Source organism: Artemia sp. Qi Xiang Cuo, chromosome 4, assembly GCF_049724085.1.
Source record: "Artemia sp. Qi Xiang Cuo chromosome 4, ASM4972408v1, whole genome shotgun sequence".
Lineage (NCBI taxonomy): Eukaryota > Metazoa > Arthropoda > Branchiopoda > Anostraca > Artemiidae > Artemia > Artemia sp. Qi Xiang Cuo.
Window position 1 is genome coordinate 20,389,008 of NC_142797.1, and position 22,912 is coordinate 20,411,919.

Sequence of the window (22,912 nt, forward strand, 5' to 3'; positions counted from 1 at the left end):
GAAGTTACAGTAGCAACACTACAGCGAGCTCTTATTGCAAGGCTTATTGATAAAGTGGGAATTTTGTGACAGAAGTGAAACTGAAAAGTGGCTTTTTGCAACCAAAAGCAGAACTAAGTGACTTGGTATGAAAAAAGAAGATAAAAAGGTGACGCCCTCAATCCCTGACATAATCACGATCTTGGGCTGTAACATTTTATTTGTTTTACTGACTTTTCATAAAACCTAAATAGATCTATGAACAACTGAATACTCAGGTCCAATCTTTAGAAGGGAAAGGGGGAGTCATGAATTTTTTCAACTCCTTAATAACGGGGAATTCCTGGGTGGGGTGACAATTCATTATTACCCTGAGTGCAATTAAGTACATAGAAGCTACCCGTTCTGGCTAATTTAAGTAAAACCGTACCAGATACGACCGCACACAAATATGCTCTCTAATGGCGTTTTCTTCTTTAGAGGGTAAAACTTCTTCTTCTTCATTATCATCAACATTCATTGCTTCAATACATTCTTGCTTAACCAAATCCACAATATTGTCAGGCAACTGAAAAAAGAGAAAACAAAAAGAAACGGTATTAACAATTTTAACCAGAGAAATAAAGCTCATGCAGCTCGGGGAATATAATTTTTTTTTTTTTTTTTTTTTTTTTTTTTTTTTTTTTTTTTTTACACTAACAAACATATTTAAAATTTTGAACTCTAGAATTTAAAAAAAAAAAAAAAAAAAAAAAAAACAATAAGCATTTGACTAGATATTTAAAAATTACAAGAAAACTCTTTTAAGGAAAAGGAAGTTCCTCTGGCGATTGAAAACTTGTTATAAGCAAACGAATTACATTTTAGAATACTTTTTTGTTGTAAAATCATATGATTCTACAACTTGAAAAAAAGATTGATTTATAAAACCAAAAGTTTGCATTTCCACAGGAATGAACAGCTAGGGAGTTTGATGCCTCTTTAGTGGGTTGAGGTTCAGTCTAATACATAGCCGATGGTGTTACTCTGCTGCTGTAACCTATGGATTAAACAGTCCGTCCCTCTTAATGAGGTCTGGGCAACCTTATATTTATAACAGAAACGTCATTCAAGCTTATATTTTGAACAGCAAGGTCAAAATTAGCCATATTTGTCATTAGCATGGGTGTTATTAGCCATGCAGCGATAGCTGCAACCTAGTAAAGAGCGAACCACGGCCCATGGTAACCAAAATTTTAAAAACACTTTTTAAGACACCTGTTGATTGAGAAGAAATCTCCATTAGAAGCTGACTCACAAATACTACTACTACTAACCACTCACTACAGCAACAAGCCACCTAAGGCCAACACAGCTATGGACGCTCCTTCTCCATCCCATAACGAAATTTCCCTCTTTACACCTCCCAAGAAGCTCCAATTTCCCTTAAATCTTTCTTTACGACATCCTCCCACTCCATTCGTGGACGATCTCCTTTTCGTTTAGCCCTAGATGGTTGGCCGAAAAGGACGATCTTTGGCAATTTGTCACCCTTCATCTGCAGAAGGTCTCCTATCCATCTTAAATTGGGATTTAAAAATAAATGGGATGAAATTGGGATTGACACATATTTCTCGAACAGCTTATTGTTTGAAATACAGACAGTCAGACGACTGCCCAAAACCATTCATAGACAATTTTCTCTGGAACACATCTAACAAGCTCCCATCCGTCTTTGGGAGTGCTCACGTTTCAGATCCGTACTTGAATACTGTCATCAATATAGCTTTCAATATTCTAATCTTAATTCGCAGACTTATCATTCTATTCTTCCGAACTGTGTTAAACTATGAAAAAAATACCCTGTGCCTTAGCTATTCCACTTCTAACATCTTGGCTGGAACTAATATCTTTACTGATAATACTACCTAGGTAAGTAAAGCTCTTCACTTGATCTATCTTTTCCTTACCCAACATCACTTTTTAACCTTTACCTATTCCCAGTCTTAGCAACTTCGTCTTCTTAACGTTAATTTTCAAGCCTATGCTTACACCCTCAACTCTCAAAACTTCCAAAAATTCTATCATTTTGCTAAAATTTTCATCTTGGACGCTCAAATCATAAGCATAATCTAAGTCTAGGAGACTTTTACTTCCCCATTTGATTGCATGCTTTCACATAACCTTTGCTGTGCTCCTTAGGACAAGTCCATCACAATAATCTATACAAAGGGGGATAGAATGCAACCATGCTTAGTTCCTGATTCATTACGAAACCTGCATCTCACCTCATTTCCTACCTTAACTGCAGCGATATTATTCTCGTACATAGCATTAATCACCTTAATGTATTTATCTGGTATACCACACAAGGATAGAACCTTTACTAAAGCTGTTCAATCGGCAGAACCATACACTTGTTCATAACCTACAGAACTAAGCACTGTTCGTCTCACAGTGTTTTGATCGTCTCACTCGGTCACTTCTAAAATATCAATCTAAGAGGGAAATCCCCTTCCTGTGACCAGACTGTTGTTCTCTTCAAACTTTATGTACATCGTCTTTAAGTCTAAAAAGTCTCATCATACTAAATATTTCCTACCTACATAAACGAAGCTAATGCCTCTAAAATTACCATACTCATTCTTATTATCTTTCTTATAGAGGGGTTTCATTCAAGATTTTATAAAACCACTAAGTGATCCGCTTTTCCAAAAATAATATTTATAAAATTCAGCAGTTTATCTCTAACTTCAAAACCACCATATTTAAAAAAAACTCATTTACCAAACTATTAGCATCTCGTGTCTTATTAATTTTCAATCCTTTTAATACTTTCACTAAATCTTTTACACAAAATAAATCTCCCTTCACTTTTAAAGTGTCACAGACTTTTCCGTCCTTTTCTACATCTTTTCCTGTAACTTTATCACGGTTTAGCGTGTTTTCACAATGTTATACTCATCTCTTTCACTCTTTCCTTATCATAAATTATGGCCCCTTTCCAATCTCTACCTTGGGCAAGTTCAGATTGAATTTTTCTTCTAAATTCTTTTACACGCCACTTAAATATTTTACTATTAGGCTGTCTGGCTGAATCTTTCATATCTTCAGCAATTTCATCCATGGACTCTAATCCACACATCCTTAATTCACATTTTAATGTTATTTAATCTAAATCTAATCTTATTTAATCTAATTTAATGTAATGTAATATTTAATCTTAATTCTTCATTTTCCTTACGTTCCTCTTATTTCCATAGAATCTATCACTTGGGTATCTCTTGTACAAGCCCCTTCGTTACATTCCTGGCTTCGTTTCTAACTTTCCTCCCTAAGACAACATCTGCGACTTCGAGCACTATTTTCCTAAAATGAATCAGGAGCGGTACCTATGATTTCAAAAACAAATTTATGGGAATTCCGAAAAATGACTTGAAACTCCTCAAAAACAGCATTGGATGGATATGAAAACTCACCATTCGAATAGCCGTTTCGAAACCCCAACAAAGAAAAGTTACAGCCCCAAATCTTGAACAAGAAAAATCTTTTTTTTTGCATAGGTAGCACTGTTTTGTCTGACATCTTTTTTTTCCATTTTTCTTTGTCACCGCTAGCAGGGAACTGGAACAACATAGAAGACTGTTTAACGGCTCATTTCATAGGAATTTGCAATATCTACTGGAATAACACAGATGGCTGTTTAACGGCTCATTCAATAGAAATTTGTAATATCTACTGGAACAACATAGATGGCTGTTTAACGGCTCATTCAATAGAAATTTGCAATATCTACTGGAACCACATAGATGGCTGTTTAACGGCTCATTCAATAGAAATTTGCAATATCTACTGGAACAACATAGATGGCTGTTTAACGGCTCATTCAATAGAAATTTGCAATATCTACTGGAACCACATAGATGGCTGTTTAACGGCTCATTCAATAGGAATTTGCAATATCTACTGGAACTAAATTTATGGCTGTTTCAGGGCACATTTCATGGGAATTTGCAATATCTACTTGCTTTTTTACAGAACGAAACATAATATTTAAACAATAAAGCAATTTAAAAAAAACAACATCTGCATATACAAGATGATATAACACATGTATCTTCTTTTGACAAGGGATGTGATATCATAATTACTTGAATCTGTTTCCTGATTGTCTCAAATATTGTCAGGTATACTTCTTAAATGACGCAATGCGTGGTAGATTATAACCACAAATAACGTGAAGTCGAAGGCTTTTTCCACCAAGTGGATATATTTATGAAATATAATACCCGAACAACATGTACAATTGGAATATTATTAAAAAACAACGTAATTGGAGTTTATTGAGTACCCCTATAAATATAATAAAAGATAATGGAGGCATAATAGAGAATAATAGAGGCATAATAAAAAAAAACAGAGAAATCTGAAGTTACTTGGTTAATATGTAACTAACAGGGGCATTGTACCACTGAATGCGCTAAAAAAGATACCCGGATATAGCATAGAACAGATCATTAACGTATTAGAGTTTTTTTTGACAGACGAACTTTGTACAGTTGGATTATAAAACCATTTATTAAAAGCTTTTGCTTAGCTTCGTCTCTATAGGTCAAAGATACTACAGCTATGAAGCAGAGGTAGGTGTGGTATCATAATGAAATTCTAGAAACGGGATTAGTTTTACAATTCTCATTACTATTTCTCCCACTATTCAATCTTTAAAGTTCCAATTTACTTAATGTATTATAGAACTAAGATTAACTAAAAGATTAAAAAGAGCAGAACAAAAATATTAAATTTTTTGAAACTTCTTCTTGTTTTGTTTTTAATTCTTTGATTTCAAGTACATTTTGATATAAGACGTTTGTTCTTTCTATCATTTTCTTGATACGTATACACCAGGCGAGTCTTACCGCTCCGTCAAAGACTTAGTTCCTTTATAAAAAAATAAAAAAAAAAAAATAAAAAAAAAACAAAAAAACACATTATTAAACTGATCTTGATCTATTGGCATTGTAAACATTAAAAATACAATAGAGGAACTATCTAGATCTTGAACAAGGGTACCCACCATATCCAATGTGCCAGCTACATTTTCAAGGTCGCCGACCAGCAAGAATGCACGACAAAGCGCATTGTTGTGGAAAATCGCATCTCCGCAAAGAGGAACACCATCCCAAAGTAGCCACTGATGGCCAAAAATTTTAAACACCGGAAGTGGAGGAATCTCTTCCACATCAGTTAGTATAATAGGGAGGTCCTCTTCTTGCCGCGTTCTGAAAAAGAAAAGAAAATATAAATGGAAAATTGCATTTTATTTCACTTAATTGACTTGCAATCTCCCTTGGGTCAAGAGCAAAAACAAAAAAAGTTGTTACGACGCATGGACCCTTTCCCCCCCCCCCCCTAAAAAAAAAATACTGTTTTTATTTGATCGGCTCAAAAAAAATATCCTAAAGTAGTTAAGCTAAGGGGACCGTAATTGAGGTGGGAAATAGAAAGAAAATATTAGTTCCTCAAAACAGGGCCCAGCAAAGACCCAGAAACGGTTTCATCAACAACTATGTTTGAAAAGTATGGCCGTAGAAATACTGGGTTAGAAATTGAAAGCTCTATTGGTTTTTTAAACGGCCAAAAATCATTGGAGGGCCACCAGCGGCTACGCAGTGCCCATTTCAGCTCCTCGACTTTTCTGGAACCCGAACGAGTCGGAATTTTAAGATAGTCAATTTCTGTAGAAACGCCGAAAGGCCTACTAAGCACGTCTCTGAGATCTACATTACTACCGGAGACTCAGGGGCAAAACTCAGGGGCAAATTCTGCAAATTAATTACTGTTAAAATATAGGTTTTAGCAAAAAAGACAACCATTTGCGGTTATGGTTGTCCGATGAGCTAGAAGATCTTAAAGATCGTTCGCTAGTCCAAGATTCCCAGAGTATTCTAAGAGCATACTCTAGAAGGAAAACGCATCCATGAGAAAATCAAGACACCACGTGCACTCGAATTTAAAAATTAATAGCAGCATCTCAGAAATGAATTAGGGGGAGGGATGAAGCTGAAGCATTTGGTTTATATTAGGGAAAAGAAGGGAGAAGTGTGGGACAAGGAACTTCAAATGTTGTGCTATGGGGAGGGACAAAAGATTTGTTTCAGATCCACTTTAATGTTTTTTGCACAGCAAGATCCTATGAGATTTAAAATCTAAGGTGAGCGATGTGGCGAGGTAAATCTAAACAAAATTATGTGTAATGAGGTTATCTAAATCGTGTCACCGATATCTCGCAAGCAACTCGGGGTATCATATTGAGACATTCACAGAGAATTAGGGGAAGGGGGACGGTATAGAGCACAGTCAAAAGACACTATCTCAGGATCGGAATTAGAATCTATTCACAGCGAAGTGGCGAGGTAAATCAAAAGACACCAAGTGTTGCCAGGTTATCAAAATGGCGTACCTGTAACGACATGGTAACGACTTGTGATACCAGGCAAAACTTTCACGGTACTTTTTGAAGTGGTGGGGGCAAGTGGGCATCAAATTTTATTTAACTTGGGAAAGATGACAGAGAAGGGATACAAATATTTTTTAAAAAACTTTTGACACTTTGAGCCCCTCCGTGGCGGAAATTTATTCAAGACGAAATAGCTATGTAAATAAAAAGATGCTATATTAACGGAAATCCGAACTACCAAAAGAACGGCTTAAGAGATCGACTTGATACTTTTAAAAGGTTTTGGGGTTCAAACGGATCTCAAATTTTGACTAAAGAGAAGGGGGAGAGGGAAAATGACCTGAGAAACTTGAAACTGAAGCTTTCAAGTGATATACGTATAGGGGGAGCGGGGAGGGCACTCCAATATCGTGTTAGAGGGAGAAATGTTATGTCACCAATAAACCTAACATCTTTACACAACAAGCCAACAAGCCCCAATGAGAATTAGAATTTATCTCGTGTAAGTAGCGAAGTAAATCAAAAGGTATGGTGTGATTACGAGGCTATCAAGGTCCCAATTTTCATAGAGTGTTAGGAGTCCAAGTGGACCTCAAATTTTGACTTGGGGGAAGGGACTAAGGAGAGGGCCAAATTTTTTTCTCCGAACTCCCTAGACATTTTCTTATTATAAGTCTCTATGGGACCTATAGTCTATTTACGGTTAAGCACCGAGGTAAACCTCAGACACTATGTGTTACTAAGTGATCAAAACAGCGCACCTGCAATATCCTAAGAACGGCGTCAGGGATCATTTCTAAAATTTCAAATTGTGTTACGGGGGACAAAGTGGCCGAACATTTCTTCTTCTAAATATTGATTCTTCCATTTTTCTTGAATACTTGAAGTTTATATTCGTGAGCTGTTGGATCAAGTGAACCCTTCTGGACAGGGATAAATAGGAATGCAACTTCCTCCGAGAACGAGCCCTAAGCTGTTTCTTTTCGATCAGCTAGAAAACGTTCAACCTCTGTTCAAGCGAGTTCCTTAACTTCGAATATTTTTGATCATTCGAGGCCGAAAGACTTCAAGACAAAAGACGCAAAAAAACAGGTTCTTATATTTCAGGTCAAATTAGTTTGAAAATCAGGTGGACCTTTATGCAGACATGTGAAAAAGTGATTTTCTTTGTTGCTCAAAATAAGGGACTGTAATTTTTCCATGCGAAGTTTTCGGCTATGGAGATACCAGTGGTGCAGTGTTCATGCCGATCTGACACCATTTTTGTGGGGGTTTAGGCTATTTTTCAAAATTCCCTTAAATTTGTTTTCGCACCACACTTTTACCATTAGGATGAATCAAAATAATAGATATTATTCCCGAATCAGCTTCAAATCAAGATTCTTCCTCATTGGCCAGTTTTGCAATATATTTTGAAAATTGTTTATGAAACCAGAAACTCGGTACACAAGTTTTCGTTTCTCAGACTGGTTTAGCGTTACAGGACATGTAGACGAGACAGCGAGGGGGGGGGGGGGCTACAATGGACACTAAAGCTAAGACAAAGACATGGCTTGATTGATGCTTTACGCCATAATCGGGCCAAATTTGTTTTACCTCCGATCAGCTAGCAGCTTGCTGTATAGGTATACTGGAATAAAAAATAAAAAAAAAATAAAAAAAAAAGATCCGAACAAAGGATTTTGAAAAAAAACTCGGTTGTATCAACTCGCAAAACTCCTAAATGGATCAAACGTAATCTTTCTCCGATTGGTATGACATTTCCAGGGTACGAGGAACAAACGAAGGAATCCTTAAGGAGAATATTAAATTCCTGAACCAAGATGTTTTAAACCGATTCTTATCAGGAAAAATTCAAATTTTTTACCCTGATTTACAGTAAAATTCAAGACCCTGTCGAGACCTAAACAAAATTTCCGGACCAAGGGAACTTCAAATAGGACAAGAAATTAAGGAAACAAACATGGTTGTGTTTATTCAGAACGTCCTGCTTTTACTATTATTTTTTAAAATAACAAAACAAAGCTCTTTTTAATAAAATACCTTGACGAATTAAAACAAACAAACAGTTACAACAAATACAACATTAAAAGGTTCTTTTAATAAAACGGTGTATCAAGATGGGTGTTTATTCAAGGGTGTCTACTAAACTGGAACAAGAACGGCTTTAGCCCTAGGGAAACCAAAACTTAGAGATTTTTAATTCATACAAATAATAGTCCTCCTTCCCATCAACCAAATTCTATACTAAAAATATCATAAAATTTATTGAATAAAACAAAGGTTGATCGGAAACTTTGATTGAATATACAATTTTGTCCAACATTTAAATTGCATTCCAAAATTTTGATTCTTAAGCAGAGAAGTAACAAAAAAAAAAACAAATATACCCAATAATATAACCATGTCAATTAAAAACGAATGGTAATTTATTTTGTTAGAACTTAAAAAGAAAGAAGGCTTCCAAAGAAAATTAAAGAACCATATTAAAATCTAAGACGAGCAAAAATAAAGTTACATACTGATTTAAACTTAAAACATCCAGATTTTACTATCAATGATTAAAGGGAAAAGAAAACAAACAAAAATTAAAATATAAAATGACTTAGAATATAAAGATTTAGAGGAACATTTCTCCAAAAAAGATTAAAATTTAAATTAAATTACGTAGTAATCAGGAGAGTCGGGAGTTGGTTGGGCGATTCCCTCTCATAATTATTAAAGGTTATGTGTTTTTATGATCTGTCCCTACCCGCTTTTTTGCAGGTTAACAACTAAATATAATATTTTATTTCACACAAAGGGTATTACCACATTAAGAGATGAAGTTTCACTCCATTAGGACCAACAAGAAAAAAACATCATAAGTAATTTACCCTAACGCTACTTTGGGGTAATCAAAATAAATTCGAAACCGAGAAATCTACTTTTGAACATTTTCTAAGAAGAAAATTATAATAATTGGGTAATTGCTAATTAAGTACATGCTAATTCATCAAAAAACGTATTACCTGATTTATCAATAATGAAGAAGATCATACTAGTTGGGTAATTGATTGGGTCTAATTGGTTTACCCATCAGAAATGAACTAAGAGTCAATTTTTTTTATTAAAAGTAAAGTGTAAATAAAGTATATGCCTTTAAATAGGGAAGTATAGTTTTTCTTTGTAAGTATCTCCTTAATTGCCTTTCTAAGCCAAAAATTGGATTTCAACATACCGTAGATTTTTGTAATGACATGTATGAATGGCCCTCTTAACCGTTTATATATTAATTTGCCTCCTAGAAACAAGAAGTAGTCCCCATCGGTAACCTAATAGAATTGTTTCAATTAAACTTTGAAATTTTTAAGTAATTTTCAAACTACGTACGTAATTTTTTAGGCTAAGTAGTTAAGTTATTCTACATTAAACATATCCTTTCAAACTTAGCAAGTTCTTTCAGACAAGTCTAGCGATAAATCAATATAACCATCATAATCATCATGTAGAGTCATCACAATTATCATAAGCAAACCAGTCAACAACTATAAATATGAAGAAATGTTATCAAAATTATGTTTAATTTATTAACTGCTAACCCAGAAATAAAATTATATGTAGAGCTAGTCTATTTGGAACTGGCTAACTTACAGACAAAGTTTGCTCCGTAAGGTTGCAAAATTTCCGCCTTGGGCAAAAATTTTACAGAATGCAAAAATGTTGGGGGGCGGCGTGCCCCCCTCGGAACGCCCCCGCCCATTTGCAGCTATGCAGTTTCTGGAATGACAGGTGCGAAATAGAAAAAAAAAACTTGCTAATATTTGAACTACGTAAAATCAACTTTTATTGATTAGATTTACTCATTCATTTTCATGGTTCAAGATGGCAACACTGACAAAAATGTGGAACTGCTATAAAAACTTCATAATGTCGAAAGAACTTAAAGAAAAGTCTTTGAAGATTGCAGTTTCCAGGTATGAATAAATACGAATAGACAGGTATGAACCAAAGAAACAATCCAAATCAACCATTCCAAATAGTCGGATTCCATTTTCACTGTCCATTCCAAAACCAACCAAACAAAACAACCAAACAAAAATCCAATACAACCATTTCAAACAATCAGATTTCAGTTTCACTGTCCATTCTAAACAACCAATCAAATCAAACAACAATCCAAAACAACTATTCCAAATAGTCGGTTGTCATTTTCACTATCCATTCCAAACAACCAACCAAACCAAACTTCAATCCAAAACAACCATTTCAAACGATCAGATTTGCTTTTCATTGTCCATTCCGAAAAACTAACCAAACAAAACAACCAACCAACAATAAAAAACAACCATTTCAAACGATCAGATTTCATTTTCACTGTCCATTCCAAAAAACTAACCAAACATAACAACCAAACAAAACAATAAAAAACAACCATTTCAAACAATCAGATTTCATTTTCATTGTCCATTCCAAACAACCAATCAAGCCAAACAATAATCCAAAACAACCATTCCAAATAGTCGCATGTCATTTTCACTATCCATTCCAAACAACCAACCAAACCAAACAGCAATCCAAAACAACCATCTCAAACGATCAGATTTCATTTTCACTGTCCATTTCAAAAAGCTAACCAAACAAAACAACCAAACAACAATCCAAAACAACCATTTCAAACGGCCAGATTTCATTTTCACTGTCCTTTCCAAACAACTAGCCAAACCAAACAACAATCCAAAACAACCATTCCAAATAGTCGGATTTCATTTTTCACTGTCTATTCCAAACAAGCAACCAAACCAAACAACCATCTGAAACAACAATTTCAAACGATCAGATTTAATTTTCACTTTCCATTCCAAACAACCAACCAACCAAAAAAAAAACAACCAAACAACAGTCCAAAATAACCATTTCAAACGATCAGATTTCATTTTCACCGTCCATTCCAAAGAACCAACCAAAAAACAGTCCAAAACAACCAACCCAAACAATCAGATTCCATTTTCACTGCCCTTGGTACTTCAAAGATTTGAAAAATTTTGTACTAAAAAACTATTCCATTATCAATCCCAGTGATCAGGGCAGTATCCATGATTTTTTTTGCGGCAGGGGGGGGGGGGGGGGGGGGGTACAGAAAATCTTTCGAAAAACGCGTCAAAAATTTGTTTATATGCATTTTTGCTACATTTTTACGAGTCAGACAAACATTTCGGGGGTGGGGGGTTCAAATCCCCTAGTCCCCCTGGATACAGCCTTGCCAATGATACAAACTTGTACTACATGCTAGAGTAGCAATTACTTCATCTCTAGCAATGCAATACTTAGTTTTTGCCGGCATTTTCTATATAAAAAAAAGATAAAATGATAGGAAAATCAAACTCCCTCCCCTACCCTGGAAATTTTACAGACTCGAAGAAATGAGATCATAATATGTTTTCATGATACAGTAAAAAATTACGTTTGACAATGTACCAGAACGGCAATTTTCGGCGCCTCTAGTCTTATGTTTCTGAAATATTTGTTCCTAAACGAATTTATTTTTCTACTCCCTCTTCCTCCTTTGAAAATACTATGCAGGGTAAAAAGCATTATTACATCAAATATGCCTTGCACAATGTCAAAATTCTTCGCATCTAGCAATACGATGTTTCGTAGCATGCTTAAAAAAAAGTTGTCATAACTCCCCCCCCTTACTTCACCCCCTCCTTGAAACGATTTTTAAGGCTCATGAAACATTGCTTGCATTGTAAATATCTATGACATAAAAGATTACCTTGTACTATGTGCTACCAAAACAGCAATTTTCTTCACATCTAGTCCACATCGTTTACCAAGCTCCAAAAGTCCATTTTTCTCCTCTTGAGGTATCGTAGTCAAGGACTCTAAATAGGCGGCGTATACTAGAATTTGCTGCTCTTCGGGGAGTTCACTTGTATACCAAGCAATGAGGCCGTGCTCGTTGCAATCCTTCAATTCCTAAAAGAACCAAACTCATATGTACCTTTACTTCATTATTAATCCACTTCACAACATAAAATTGGCCAGCAGAAAAAAAAGAAGCCAAAAAACTGAAAAGAGTGCTTTTTCTCAATATGACCCCCTCCTCTCCCCTTGATGGCCCAACGACCAGCACTGCGATTTTTCAACTATTAAAACTCAGAAAATTTTTTCAATTACACCCATTATTGTTACCAATCTTGGCAGGTCATCAGCCATTTATTTATAAGTGGCATATCTGATTCATAAACTAGCATCAACATTGCTTCCGTAGAGTGCAGAATGCCTTGAACTCACTTCCCCGATAAAACAATAATCACCACCGAGTGCTTCAAAATTTCAAGATCCTAAGTCCAATTTTGAAATTTGCAACATTCAGTCACATGTGAAGTACCTGCTATAGGCAAAACTGTTTTGTGCCAAGGTAATATCTAAAGTCAGTGAAGTTTTTAGGAAAATGGACAGTTTTACCACAGACGCAAGTCACTCTCCAATTTATTTCCAAGAGATGTCGCAACCTGCTCAAGTTGCACACCGAGATCCTATAATTCCGTCGTATCAAAAAAAAACAAGCTCTCCAATGACGCAAGTCGCTCTCCAATTTATCTCCAAGAAATGTCGCAACCTGCTCAAGTTGCACACCCGAGATCCTCTAATTCCGTCGTATCAAAAAAACCTCCAAAAGGCTCCAAAGGGCTCAACTAAGCATAAAGCCTTTATTGACAGCTTATGCTCATGCCTTAACGGCAGCCTAACCGAATTGCACCTATACGGACCGAATGAAAACTTGTAGTCAGGTCAAAGCAAACTGCGGGCCAGATAGTGAAGAGTGAGGAGCCCTCAGAGCCATCGCTCCATGTTTCACTGAAGGGGCCATCCTTTGGTGCTGCGCTTGAGCCAGTACCATATAACCTTGCAAATCCAACTGAATGTACTAAAACCAATCGGTGTGGCAAGTCACGCACATTAAAAGCATATTTCTCTACAGGTAACAACCAAGAAACATTCCTTAGAAATTCAGTGAAAATTGGGTATGAAAGCCTTCAAGACGAAGATTTGCATTTTTACCAAGTCACTGCTTTAACTGCCACACGATTAGTCACCATGTTGCCAACTGCTAGCAAAATACATTATGCCCCAAATGTTACGCTACTGGTCATAAAATCGACTTCCGATTCATGTTCGGTATGTATTTGTCCAATAAAATTATCTCATCTTAAAAAGATCTTGTCTTGTCTGAGGAGCACTTTCTGTGTTGATTGTAAAACTAAGGGTCATATATGCTATAGTGCAGTGTCCACAAAAATCACAAACCACTAAATCCATGAGTTCAACAATTTGCCTATACTCGTGGAATATAGATGCCTCCATAACAATCATTATGTGACTTGCCTCCCAGACATTTTGTTACTAAACACAGCGTGAATATGGTGACATTTGATGATACGACATCTTACTCTGTGCCTTTTAGACAATGGAATAGCACAGGTAGACTCTCTAGTGGACTTTTAACATTTGTAAAATATTACGTTCCAGTCTGTTTGAAACAGATGATGATCATATAGCGGTGGAGTTGATTCAACTGATTCTGTTTATAAATGTTCATCTACCCATTGATGGTTATAATGATCATTCAGGACGTTCATTGGCATTGTTTTGTGAAATAACTAAGATCCTTCATAGATAAAAGTTGTCAACGTGCACGTTACCCTGCATGACGGTCGGTGATTTTGATTGCAATCTTTTTGAACCTGATTCTTAACCTTTACAATGTCAAACACTGGTCTAGGGTATATTTGCTGATTTTTTGTCCGTATTAGACACAATTTGCGCTTTTACGTAAATCCACATATCCCCAAGAATGTCTAACTTGGATAATATTGTCATATCGTCAAGTCTGAAAGCTGGTGAAAAAAAAACGATGTAGCTGATTATAAGTTATCAGAACACCTCCCGATAACATCCTCAATTCTTATGCCTTTTCCTAGCAACTGAAACATTCGATCTGGTCCCCTTAACAGTTCAATATCGTTTTGACTGGTAAAAAAAAACCCAACCAAGTCCTGTTCATTGAGTCAGTTGACTTTATTCTAAATAAAACTCACCTGCCATTTCATGTCCTTAGAAATCACTTCAGTTGCCTGGCAACGAGATTTAGACCTGTTTAGGTGTTTGCTGAGCTAAAATATTCCACACTCACCGTCTTGCAGGAATAAAAGCAGTTCTTTTGCATCGAGTTCTGAATCCTTCGTAGATGGTCGACAAAGTCCAATCTTACGACTTCAAGTAGTGAAGCAAAGCTATAGTTTTCTCTGTGGAAACAAAGTAGGCCTCAAATTTCAGGGCTTATTAATTATAGAAGGATTTCCCCACAGAGAAATATCTCCAAGCTTCATGCTGTGCATCACCTTATTGGTAATTACTCTCCTTGATCAAAATAAATTGGGAGTATGGTTTTCTGGTTTGTGTCTCGTTAAGAAACCTCTTCAACTGTATCTCCTTCTGGCATTTCTAAAAATGAGCGGTATGTGTATCACGAGTCCGAGTTCTCCCGCTCCTGGTCTTTTCATAGAGCAATCCTATGAAGGCATCCTAGACAATTTCCCGGCCTCTTATCAAGACACTGCCTTTGTTGTTAGCCCTCGTCCCGTAGAATATTCTATTCAAAAGCTAAAATGGAAGTCCTCGCCCAGTGTTCATAGAGTTAGTGCGATGAATCTGAAACACAATGGTGAACAAATAAATGTTCAAATTGAGATAAGTCCATTTATTAGACAGTAAAAACAGATACAAAAGTCTGAATATTTCTATCACATGTCCAGTGATCATCATCAGCAGAATAATCATCATCAGCAGACGGATATTTCGACTGATGACGATCGCTGTGCATGTGATCGAAATATCCAGACTTTTGTATCTGTTTTCACTGTCTAGTAAATGGACTTATCCTCATTTGAACGTTTATGTGTTCGTCATAGAAAGGCAGTGTGGTCTGCGAAGAACATACCTTATTTAAGGTATTACGTCGAAAATACGATGGTGAAATCCTCATGATATATCTCTCCCTTCTTCGGAAGATGATATTCATGTTCCTATCATGCTCATGACATTCATATTCATGATAGTTCCCTCCTTCCTCTGTATTTCAGATATCGCTTCATTTTCAAAACAGGAAAATTCAAGCTTCTTCGTTTGAACGTCATCACTACATCCATCTGCAAGCTTTTCAAGGTGTTTTTAAGGGAATTCAAAGAAATAAATTACACTCCTTCACATCAGTTTGACTTTAAGCCAGGATCAAGATAGGCCAAAGCCTTAGATGTAATCGATAATATTTCGATCGATGCTCGTTCTTCTAGAAAAGCCTTGTTTTTGGGGAAACAACTTTTAACACACCTTAGACTCTCTTGCCCACCATGATCCTGAAAGCAGCTAAATGCGGAGTAAATACCACTGTCATCTGTTCTCTTAATTTAACCAATTAATTTTGTTGGTTTATTTTTCACGGTTCAACGTGGCGACATGAAATGTCTAAAATATGAATCTTTGAGAATTGCATTTTTTAGATATGAAAAGACTTAAGATGGGTCCAGGGGGGGGGGCAGTTAAAGATATGTTGCGTTGATTGCTTTTTCTTAGGGAAACTTGAGTATCGTCCCTGATCAGGTTGCCATGCCCTATATTCACATAGAGCACGGATCAGCGGAAAGACGCTGCGGATTGCGTTTTGCAGAGGAACGCATGCGCTTCTTGCCGCTAATCCTTGCGGTTTCCATAAGAAGCATGTGTTGAAAAAATCCAACGCATTCGGTTAAAACGCTTGTGGACTGTGGAAGAAAAGAAGATTAAGGCAGTTGAAAGGCCAATTATAGCTTTTAAGTTTCATCAAAGAATATATGACGAAAGACATCCTAAGCATAAAAGATCCTAATTTAATTCCAAATGCTTGGCAGGAGACCTCGAGAGAGACGAATTTGCTAGATAGGATGTGGTGAACAGTACACTGGACTGTTTTAACAGCATGCTGTTCACCAAAGTATGGCAAAAGCTCACAAAGAACGGGGGACTTATTTGTTTTACCATTCTGTTCCCACCTTTTTTTTACAAATACCACTGTTGATTTGGTAATTTGGCTTTAATAGCCCAGCCTAGGCTATGTAGATCTAGAATATGAATTGTAGCTGGGACACAGTCAATGGGAAGATGCAAAATCCTATGTCAGGGATCATGCAGGGCAAACTTGTAAAAGAAAGTGAATTCTATGACTCAGATACAGAAAAAGTGACCAACTGCAAAGATCCTGGTAAATTTGTAATATAGGACAATAGCAAGATAGCTGGGAAATGCAACTTTTGATGTGAACAAGGTCTGCGGTTTCACCGCTGCGATGCAGAATACGCACCGCATTGCGTTTATTGATAAATATATATAATAATATATAAGAACTAATATATAAATATATGAAATATACAAAAAAATATATACAAAACTATATATAAATATAAAATAACTAAATAAATTTCACTATCTGCTATTATGTTGCATTGAAGAAAAATTATTATAAAAACAACTTACGTTAATATAAATTTCCACAATTTTTGAAAATAAGAAACCTTAATCAAAATTTTGTTTTGTCCGGTGAAATTCTGGCAACGTCTTCACTATACGTGCTATAAATCCAATTAAAAAAAGAAATTAGAGCATCTTACCTTAATATAGGCTTCAATAATTGCTGCACCAGACGTTCCACTCGACAGCTTGTGAACACGCTTGAAGAAAATAGTGAGGTGACAAAGGAACCTCAAAGTGTTTCGGTCAATAATTCTCCTGTCATCCTCAAGCCAAACTTCTGCCTGTTTAATAAGACCATCACAATCATCAAGTATTACACATTTTTGAATAACATGAATCGGTCGCATTTTATCTGTCATTCCTTTTGAACTGGAGAAAGCTTCCACGGAATCAAAAATCGCTTCCAGGTCCCATCTGTTTTAAGAAAAAAAAAAATAAGGTTATTATTTATGCCCGAATAAAAGATAAGGACATTATGGGTTCAATAAAGAAGCTCCAAAAATAGTGTTTTACCTTATTTCTCTGAAAGTTATTTTTAAAAGTAACCCTAAGCGATGAAATAATAAACAAATAAAAACCAATGGGATCTTGGACTCATTAAACGTTTAAAACCTTTAAAATAACGTTTAAACACTAATTTTGAAATTAACATCACGAAGAAGATGTATATCTACTTCTTTCTATAAAAAATTTTCGGTCAGGTTTTTTTTAAAAAAAAATTCATGCAGAGCCAAAACTAAAGTAGGAAAATCAGTTATGTTAATATTTTTGTTTGATTAATGGATATATACACCAACGATCAACAGTGAGGTCTCCAAAATATTGTTTTACCATATTTCTCTGACAATAATTTTTCTAAGAAACCATAAATGATGAATAAAGAAAATAAAATACCGTTTGGTATGTATTTTAGTCCATGTATTTTAAGAAAAAAAGGTTATTATTTGTGTTAGGATAAAGGATAAATACGCCAGGGGTTCAATATAGAGGTTTCCAAAATAGCGTATTACCTTATCTTTCTGACAGTAATGTTTTAAAAGTGACCTTAAGTGATTTATCTGATGAATAAGTAGAAATAAATATATTATTTGGATTTTTGACTCGTTTAACGTTCACAGGCTTAAAATTGCATTCAAACGTTATCTTTTAAATCAACGTTATAAAGAAACTCCGTTTTATTTCTTTCGTCAACCTTCTGTCATAATTTTCTTTTTTTTTTAATTCATATAGAGCCAGAAATAAATTAGGAAAATGAAGTAGGTTGTTATTCATGTTTGAATAATAATAAAAAAAACACTACAGGGATCAATTCTGAAATTACGTTTTTATTTTATTTATAATCTAAAAAGATATTTTTCTGATATTTCTCGGATCTTCATTCCTTTAGAACTGGAGAAAGCTTCCACGGAATCGAAAACGGCTTCCAGATTCCATGTATTTTAAGAAAAAAAGGTTATTATTTGTGTTAGAATAAAGGATAAATACGCCAGGGGTTAAATATAGAGGTCTCCAAAATAGCGTATTACCTTATTTATCTGACAGTAATTTTTTTAAAGTGACCTTAAGTGATTGATCTGATGAATAAGTAGAAATAAATATACTATTTGGATTTTTGACTCGTTTAACGTTCAAAGCCTTAAAATAGCATTAAAACGTTATCTTTTAAATTAGTCTCACTAAAAAAAAATATCTCTCAGCTTCTGTCAGAATTTTCTTCAGAAATTTCACGTAGAGTCAAAATTAAGTTTGGAAAATCAAGTAGGCAAATACTAGCGTTAGAATGATGAATAAACACACTAGCTCATCAATAAAGAGGTCTCTGAAATGACGTTTTATTTTATTTCTCTGACGATTATTTTTCAAAATTAAGCTTAGAAATCTTAACATTAACACAACAACATTAATGTTATTTTCTAATCTAACGTTAAACAGAGATTTCTATTCCTATTATCTACTCTTAGAATGTTTTTTCAAAATTCACGCCGAGCCAAGAAGGAGCCAGGTTTCTGTTTCAGAAAACTCATTTTTAACAGAGACTAGCTGTACGAAATAATGTGGTTCGATCTCAATTCTATAACCATAGTTAAAGAAAGCTTAAAATGACCAGGCCATGTTTTACAAATGGGGGCCAAGTTTTACAAGACCAGTATTAATAATACTACTAGTATTTTACGGTCATGCCAATAATGTCTACTTAAGGCATAGGAGATTTCAAAAAGTTCCCATATATAAATTTTGCCGTGCCTGACTTCACGCAGTTACGTATTATTCTGTCACTAAATGCCTCATGCCGGGGCCTACCCAGGGAGGCCTAGGGGCCCTCCGTATGGTAAGATCTAAAATTTTCTTGAAATTTTCGGCTCTTCTTATTCAAATTATCACATGCAATTTTTTGTCATTAGTTGTGGCTTTAGAGTATTAAATATTTATCTACCTATCTATATCTATCATGTATGCGAGATTTTGTGTAGTTACGTATGTTAGTTTGATGGTATTATGTGCTTTATCATGTTTTTGTTTTGTTTTGTAACATTGCATTGTTATGATTACGTACTATATTTTGTTATGAGTGTTATTATCATGTGCTATTATTTTTTGTGATTTTTCTTTTTCTTGCCATGGCCCAAAGCAGCTTTTATTGCAATAAATATCTATCTATCTATCTATTACTGCCATCGCCAGTTTTTTAATTCACCATCCCCCTCACAAAAATATGGGTATGTGCCATCCTCCTGCATGGCGGATGTGAACAAGCATAATTATTCAGGTCATATCTACTGCTTGTATACCCTAATCATGGATTCATCTATACACGGCAGGCAAGAAAATATACGATTCAGAACAAAACAAAGTACGGGGGGGGGGGGATGGTAGCTTGATATTAAAAGCACCGTAAAAAATCATTAATTTATACAGAGGAGCTGCAATGAAAAACCAGAAATGTTCCTCCGCACAGCGGAAAACAAAAACAGAAGTCGTCGGCTTCTTTTGAAGAAAAAGGAGAAATAAAAATAAAAGTATACGATCTGTCTAATTAAAAACTATTTAATATAGAAGTAGAACAGAACATGAATATTTTATGGAAAGAAACAAACTAAGGGAGGCTGTAACTTTTCCTGTAGAAAAAATTCAGACCTGAATGTGCAATTCTTCTTTAAGACCCGCCTACTTTAATTTTTGTTTTAAGACCCGCCCCCTCACTCCAAAACCAATGCACAACTCAGAAAGACCTTGTATCTTTGAAATAGCTATCTACGCCTCAACATGGCAGCATGCATGGAATTTGCCTTTATTATCAGCCGAAGAGAATTTATTTATTCTCTGAACAAATCTATAAAATAAAGTTAAAACAGAGGATAGCTTATTGCAAATAAAATTAATTTCCTGATACACATCGGATAACTGAATCTCAAAAAAATTTAAAAAACAACCGCCTAAAACGATAATCGAGCGATTTTGGAACAACCAATGGTAAGTCCCATACCCTGATGGAAAAGTTTATTCAATTAGGAATGGAGTTTATTTCCATAATTGAAACTAGAATGGCAAAAGCTAAAAATAAGCGTCATTATTTGCCACACCCAAATTACAAAATTACACCCAAAATGCCACACCCAAATTTACACCCAAAATGCCACACCCAAAATTACACCCTCTTTGCGACAACTGGCAAAAATTCAAACATGTGCCGAAATCCGTCCGGACACAGAGACAGAGGAAAATCATTTGACATTCGACAGGGGCAAATGCACTGCTGATGCATATCATAACCAACGTTCAATTACTATTACGTAAGGTTTCTCACATAAAAATAGCAGACGCTAATAATAACGTTATTGTTTAAAAAACAAAAAGTTGTTAAAATAGTTATGTTAAAAATAGCATATCTTGCAGAGGTACAATTTATCGTAAGTTGAAAATTCCACATCATTTTTCATCAGCATCACTATTATACCGTGAGCTACAGAAACAGTGGCGCAATTTCGTCAAAATCCTGGAGGGAAAAGGCAAAGTTGGAGCAAATTTTCTCAAATCAAGCGAAAATACCAGTGAAAACTGAAAAATGAGTTATATAGTAACAAAAAAAAGGTACAGATGTAGGCTACTAAAGAAAACCGACCGTTTCTGCAGATGCTTGAATTATGCAGGCTTATCTTAGTTTCGACAAGATTTTTGGAGACACTAAATTTCAGCCGGGGGGAGGGGTAGTTCCCTCTTCTGCCGCATAGCAAATTACGCCTCTATACAGAAGTTACGGCGCGCTTTTCTGATGTCTGAAAACTTATGATTATCAATGATATTCCACTATTTCAACGCTATCAGTTAAGACTTCAAAGAAACCTCAGACATAAACTGAGACATGTTTTTAGTCTTTTCTACAGATAGATTTTTTCCTCTTTTTTTCTTTTTAACTCTTTCACTTTTTTGTCAACCTTGACAGTTACTTTCTATTATATGTTAAAATAGTATCGTTTTGCGCAAATATGACACTTGAGAACTTAGCCAGCTTTTGAAAGAGAGATAGAAAGCTAACTGAGGTAGAATTGCCCTTGACTTGATCTTCATTACACTTCGTGATTTCTACTTACATCCTTCAGCGGAAGCTCCATTCTCAACCAGTGACCATGCAGCAGCTATATTACGACCAGTCAACAATGACACTTACTAAACCAACCCAGTTCACCTACCGTCCACTTACAGAAGAAGGCGTAATTGGCTACAGAGAATGGCTCAACTCAGTATGCTGGTTCCGTCTTTTCGAAAACAAAGACGCAAACAGCATGACCGAACTCCTCTATGAACAAACAATCCAAAAGTACGGACGATTCTTCCCTAAAAGCGAGTTACAATTAGGGCACAGAATAAACCACGGGTTACTCCGACAATTAAAGCAGCAATGGCAGACCGAGACATGCTTTATGAGACAAAGCCACACTCTGAAGAATATGAACAGAAGAGAAGCATAGTAGTCAGACTACTAAAGCAAGCTAGGCGTCTGTATGGACATCAAATTTTCGCTAAGTTGTCTGCAAGTGACCCAAGGAAGTTCCAAACAACTGTACTTAATCTAAGGTCACATTAGAAGTCTAAATCCATCCTGAGGGACCAGTAAAGAGAGACTGTAACCGCAGAAGCACTTAATGCACACTGTTCAAATATGTACGATCAACAGCATTCACTCAAGACTCTGCCACAGAATGGCCCAATCGAAACAATCCTATCATCCGTTTTCCAGGTCCAAGAAAAACTCAAAAACCTAGACATTAGGAAAGCCCGTACCCTGGTGAAATTCCTATAAGGCTGATACATGCATGCTCCCCCTTACTGGCTACACCATTGGCTATGGTGTATAATCAGTGCCCACTGGAAGGCATTTTCTCAGATAAGTTAAAAGGGGTATTTACCGCACCAATTCCAAAGAAAACATCACCAATCTCAGGCCAATTTCAAAGATGCCCATCATTTCAAAAGTCTTTAAAGATTTTATTTTACAGTGGCTACTAGCAGAAGTAGAACACAAAATCGATCCTATGCAGTTCGGTTTTCGTCGAGGACACAGCACAACACATTACCTGATCAGATTACTTCATGATCTACTAGAACACCTAGAAAATCCCGAGGCCCTTGCTGAAATAATCATTTCCGATTTCGTGAAAGCTTTCGTTCAGCTTAATCATGAGACTGTAATCAACGAAACCCGTGCCCTGGAAGTCTCGCAGTTTCTCTAATTTGCCATCGCAAGTTTCCTTTCTGGTCGTCAACAGTACGTGCAACTCGAAAACAGAGAAACATCTAACTTCCAAGAAATAACGTGTTGAGCGGGCCAAGGAAGCAAGTTAGGTCCCATCTTATTTGCGATAGCCATCAACCGACTGATGAGGCAACACAAACAGAGGTATACATTTGCAGATGATTTTCGCTAAGCCTGCCGCACTTCCTGTC

General features: G+C 35.8%; 1 protein-coding gene across 1 annotated transcript in view; it reads right to left on the reverse strand.

Moving 5' to 3' along the window:
- Nup107 (nuclear pore complex protein Nup107) overlaps positions 1 to 22,912 on the reverse strand; it is a 94,004-nt gene that overhangs the window by 10,092 nt on the left and 61,000 nt on the right. The window contains exons 7-10 of the mRNA XM_089088135.1: positions 17,107 to 17,383; positions 12,174 to 12,376; positions 5,033 to 5,237; positions 410 to 547 (exon numbers count right to left, since the gene is read on the reverse strand). Of these exons, the coding sequence (XP_088944261.1) occupies positions 410 to 547; positions 5,033 to 5,237; positions 12,174 to 12,376; positions 17,107 to 17,383 (823 nt within the window). The remainder of the gene's footprint in view (positions 1 to 409; positions 548 to 5,032; positions 5,238 to 12,173; positions 12,377 to 17,106; positions 17,384 to 22,912) is intronic.